At 42.0% G+C, this 4,520-nt stretch overlaps 1 protein-coding gene across 2 annotated transcripts; it reads right to left on the reverse strand.

The window, feature by feature from the left end:
• Positions 1-377: 377 nt before the first annotated feature.
• Positions 378-4,234, reverse strand: LOC148023291 (uncharacterized). Of its 2 annotated transcripts, none has more exons than XM_087696332.1 (5): positions 4,065-4,234; positions 2,823-3,676; positions 1,227-1,336; positions 1,049-1,153; positions 378-931 (listed from the first exon to the last, which is right to left on the reverse strand). In XM_087696332.1, exons 2-5 carry the CDS (start codon positions 2,976-2,978, stop codon positions 559-561), a joined length of 744 nt encoding a protein of 247 aa, XP_087552458.1. In that variant the 5' UTR covers positions 2,979-3,676; positions 4,065-4,234; the 3' UTR covers positions 378-558. The 2 variants fall into 2 exon arrangements, with proteins under 2 accessions (XP_087552458.1, XP_087552459.1); XM_087696333.1 differs by having other exon boundaries at positions 4,060-4,234.
• Positions 4,235-4,520: the final 286 nt, after the last annotated feature.

Raw genomic sequence — 4,520 nt, forward strand, 5'->3', positions numbered from 1 at the left:
CTAATCTAACTATGTTGTGCATAAAACATGCTTTCCAACTTTCGCAACTCGTTTACTAGTTCATTCAGAATGAAAACGACAAGAATCCAAACTTCAAGATACTCACTGATAGATTAAATCAACAGCTTGAACCAATTTGCAAAAAACAACCAGACATTTGTTCACTTGAGAGAAGTGACTAGACAGCCTGAACCAATTTGCAATATCAAGTGAATGATACTGTATTTTGTAACATAACTAGATCATTGTCAAAGTCAAGCATATTTCCATGAACAAGAAAAGAAATCAAATACTGGGGCTTAAGACATTCCACTAGTTCACGCAAGTACTACACACAATCCAACAAAGACAGCATAATTCAAGATATGAGAAACATGTTATAAGAAACAAGATGTTATAACTTAACTGAAACCTAGAAGCAGCATAAAGTCACATCTTCTGCTCAATATAGACATGCCATCAAACATAACAAGTACTTAGTCATGTAAACCCCAAGAAGTTGCCACTCAAAAGTAGAAAGTGCCTTTCAATATGCATCTGGAGAGGTTGGGCTCCACCTTACTGCCCTTGCTTCCCAGTCATTTTGTCAAGCTGCTCGCGCTTTTGAGCACGGCGGGCTCGACGACCAATTGTTTCTTTGACTGGTTCTTTACCTTTGGCATGCCCTGATGATGACCCAAGACCACCACTGTCTACAACTTGGCGGACACCAACTGGCCTAGCCTCACGGCGACCACCACGTACATAGCCTGAATCTCCCCATCTTCTGTTCCCTAAGCGTACATTTGAAGTATAGTAGAACTCTTCATAGCCATCGTAATCATCTTGATAATCCTCCTGCTGTTCCTCTGGCTCTTGGAAACTCAGTGGCTTGAACCAAGATGCCCTGAGAAGCAGGCACACACTCTCTTCAAACAAGTAATCTGAAAGGCTGGCAACATAGACATCAATTAAAAAAAGGTAGCAGATACCCAAGGACAAAAAAGGATCGAAATGGCTCTATTGCCTCCTTGACACTGACTATAAGTAAGAATAAGTAGCGACTTACCTCCCATCCAGCGCTCTATACACATAGAGAAAAGAGAATGGAAGTCTACACTGTGGGCACCACGGCTCAGATTTGTAGGAAGCCCATCGCAAAATGCAGGTCACACTGCAGAAACAATAATAAGCTCCTGTACATGCATCAGCATCTAGTATGCTACTTGATAATGTGATACACTTACCAGTATGAATGCTCACAGCCTTTGATCTGTGCAGTCTCTTCAACTTTTATTTTGTCCCGGCAAATTGCACATTGCTCAATTTCTTTCTCAGGAGTAAAGCCTTTATGTTCCTATCAAAAAATACCACACAAATGTACAGTTCCAAAATCCTTCTTAGCATCAGACCAAGATGATAAAACCAGGGTGCCAAAATAATTCAACCTTTTCCACAACTCAAACTTGGGAATCAAAAACCCCTCTTCTTAGCATCAAACCAAGCAGGTGGAAACAGGGTGGAGAAACAATTCCACAATTTTTCACAACCCCATCCAGTCGAAAACAGCAGGCAAAAAAGTCAGAACTGGTTTGGCAAAGAAACACCAAGACATTGCCTAAGCCAGGATGAACAGTACAGAGACTAGATTAACCCAATGACCAGAAGTCAAGCAAACAGCCCAGAACTCTCCTAATCAGCAGGCAGCGGCAGAAAAGAAACAAATAAAATCCTTAGACAATCCACATCAACCAAACTGCCAAAAACTCTCGTATTCACAGAGAGCCCCATGACAACATCATGAGCTTGAACTACAAGTGTGAGCACCTAGAATAAAAGGCGAACTTCACCATATACACCAGCCTGCACCAGTGCAAATGCCAAACACAAAACTGCACATAACAGCTTCACAGAGCACAGCAACCAATGTGCTAAAGTTAGCAATTGCTAGCTTCATTGCACAAATTAAACACAGAAACAAAGTATTTTTTCCCACGAACTGCAGAACCTTAAAGAGTCAGCTATCGGACGCTGGATAGACTTAAAGACAAGAAATCTAATGGAATTCTCCTACATTCACAGACAGACCCGTGACAAAGGCATGGGATTAAACCACAATAGTAGGCAACTTATACACAATGAAAACTTTGAGTGACGTATGCATGCACCTACAACATTAGAGTCCTGCAAATTACAGGTCGTACAGTACAACACACTACTATAAAATAGTCATTGATGCATTGCACAAATTCCATGCAGAAAGTAAAATATTGCAAATAGCATTTTTGAAGAGTACAACAAACAATGTAAAGAAGTTAAACATAGCTAGATTCATTGCACAAATAAAATGCAGAAAAACCATTTTTCTGCAAACTGCAGAACCTTATAGAGTCACCTATCAGACACAGGATGAACCTAAAGACCAGAATCCAAGGTAATCTCGTCAAAAGTAGACTTCCAAAGCTCTCCTACATCCACAAATGGGCATGTAACAAATACATGGGATTGAACCACAATTGTAGGCACCTTATTAACAAGGCAAATTTTGAGTGATTTGTGCATGCACCTGCAGCATTGACATGCTGCAAATTGCAGGTCAAACAGTACACTGCACTACTAGAAATTAGTTTTTGATGCATGGCACAAATTCAATGCAGAAACAAATTATATTTGCTGCACCCCACAAAATCTTGAATAATCTTGAACTATCAGGCTAAAGATAGCCATTACAACAAGAAAGTCAAAAAACCAACAATCAACTTTACACATATTGCGACAAAAAAGGTAAAAAACTAACAATGAGCTTCAGACACATTATTTTCTGCAAACAAACAAGCACGCACCTCTGTAGCATCTGTCAATATGCACTCCTCTACCTGTTGGTGAGTCTTCCCTTCCAGACTCATTTGGAGTATTAATTTACATGCTTCACCCTCATTTGCCACAGCAGATGAAGCACAGTTGGCGTGAATGCATTCCATACCATTGACTCCTTCCATCCCTTGAATAGCTCGAAAATGCTGTCAAAAAGCGCTTTCACAATGGCCTTACTCTTCTTCCTGCCTCAGCCTCCGCCTCTATCAATATAAATGGAGAGTGACAAGGATAGCTTCACCTGGTTGCCTCTGGCTAGATTCTTGTACCTTCCATTTACTGCTTGTGCATAACTCTCCCACACTGTGAATGTGGGGAAGCTGCAGTCCTCAATGCGACAATCGCAGGGGTGCGAAGGGATAGACAGCATGGCAGGCTAAATCTTCTTTAAACAGAAATCTTACAACAGGATCTCCATTCAAAGTTTGGCATAACATGTACAGAAAGAGTGTGAAGATACCTCTGCAGAGTGTTTCTAGAAAGTTTTCCTCAAATCCCCAGCAGACTGCAATGCACAGTAATATACAAAGAAGGGAAGTAAACGCTGCGAAGGCTTCTGTGAATATTGTTACCAGCACTCCTCAATCTGCCACAATCCTTGCCCTCTTAAGATCCTGCAAAGATAGAAGCTCGAAAGCTGTTTTGCCGAGAGAGATACGCAACCTGCCCCTTCAAGGCAGATTAAACAGTGCTGCACTGCCACCTGAAGTAGCACTATCACTTGTCTTGGGGTCGGCAAAAGCAACCCTGAGAAAAGAAGCTTCCTTATGTTGAAAATGGAAAAGCTCGAAACCCAGAGAGCAGGCAACTGCCTGAAATACAACTGCAAATCAAGAGAACTATCAGAAGACCCTTAAAAAACCATACAAAATGCTTGACTAGACACAGGAAATCAGGCGATTTTATTTTCTTAAGACAGGCACCGTAAGGAGACGGACACAAAGATGCTAGAAACAAGGATTCAAGCGAGCCAAAGATACTGTCAGTAAAACCTAACGAAACAAGAATGATGGGCTGAAAGCAGGAATAGAACGTTCGGCTGCCGCGTTGGGGACAGGAATTGATCAGGGAAAACTCTAGAATCCAACGGTAGCAGAAACCATGGCGAAACCTAGGAGAAAGGCAAGAAAACCGAACCTCGAAAACGAGAACACAGGAACCAACGATCATATGCACACACAGACGCACATACAGACAGAGAGAGACCTTACAAGACGATGAGGCCTATAGAAGCCGAAGCATGCGACTGCTGTGCGTGACCGTCCCGGCGAAGTGGGCAAAACAAACACCAGCAACAACAACAGAAAATGAATCACCTGCAAGAAGAAGAAGAGGGAAAACAAAGAAAGGAGACGAGACGACGATTAAAAAGAAGAGACTTGTGGACCACGCTGGAAGATGAAGGGTGGATGTACAGTGGCAAGAGCTATAAGGCCCCCAAAAAAAAAAGACAAATTATAATAAGCATAAATAATGTGGAATATACCTAAGGATACCCTCCTTACAGTCGCTGCCCCTTGTTTCTCAAGGCCCACATAGATGGTCATGTGTGGATCGGCCCCATTGTGGTGTGGCACCCAATATACTTGGCATCCACAGTTCAATGGACTCTCCTCAACAATTGCCAGGAAGTTTGTATACCTTCCTCCCATCATATTATGTCACAT

This window comes from Lygodium microphyllum, chromosome 16 (assembly GCF_053477565.2).
Source record: "Lygodium microphyllum isolate KBCC chromosome 16, Lygodium_microphyllum_v1.1.10, whole genome shotgun sequence".
In the NCBI taxonomy this organism is placed as follows: Eukaryota; Viridiplantae; Streptophyta; class Polypodiopsida; order Schizaeales; family Lygodiaceae; genus Lygodium; species Lygodium microphyllum.

Excerpts from the sequence above, each read along its gene's own strand:
- LOC148023291 (XM_087696332.1), bottom strand. The coding sequence starts at position 2,978 with ATGGAAGGAGTCAATGGTATGGAATGCATTCACGCCAACTGTGCTTCA. Across the intron at positions 1,337-2,822 it reads TATTGACAGATGCTACAGAG|GAACATAAAGGCTTTACTCC; the intron begins GTGCGTGCTTGT and ends ATTTTTTGATAG. Across the intron at positions 932-1,048 it reads TATAGAGCGCTGGATGGGAG|CCTTTCAGATTACTTGTTTG; the intron begins GTAAGTCGCTAC and ends CTATGTTGCCAG.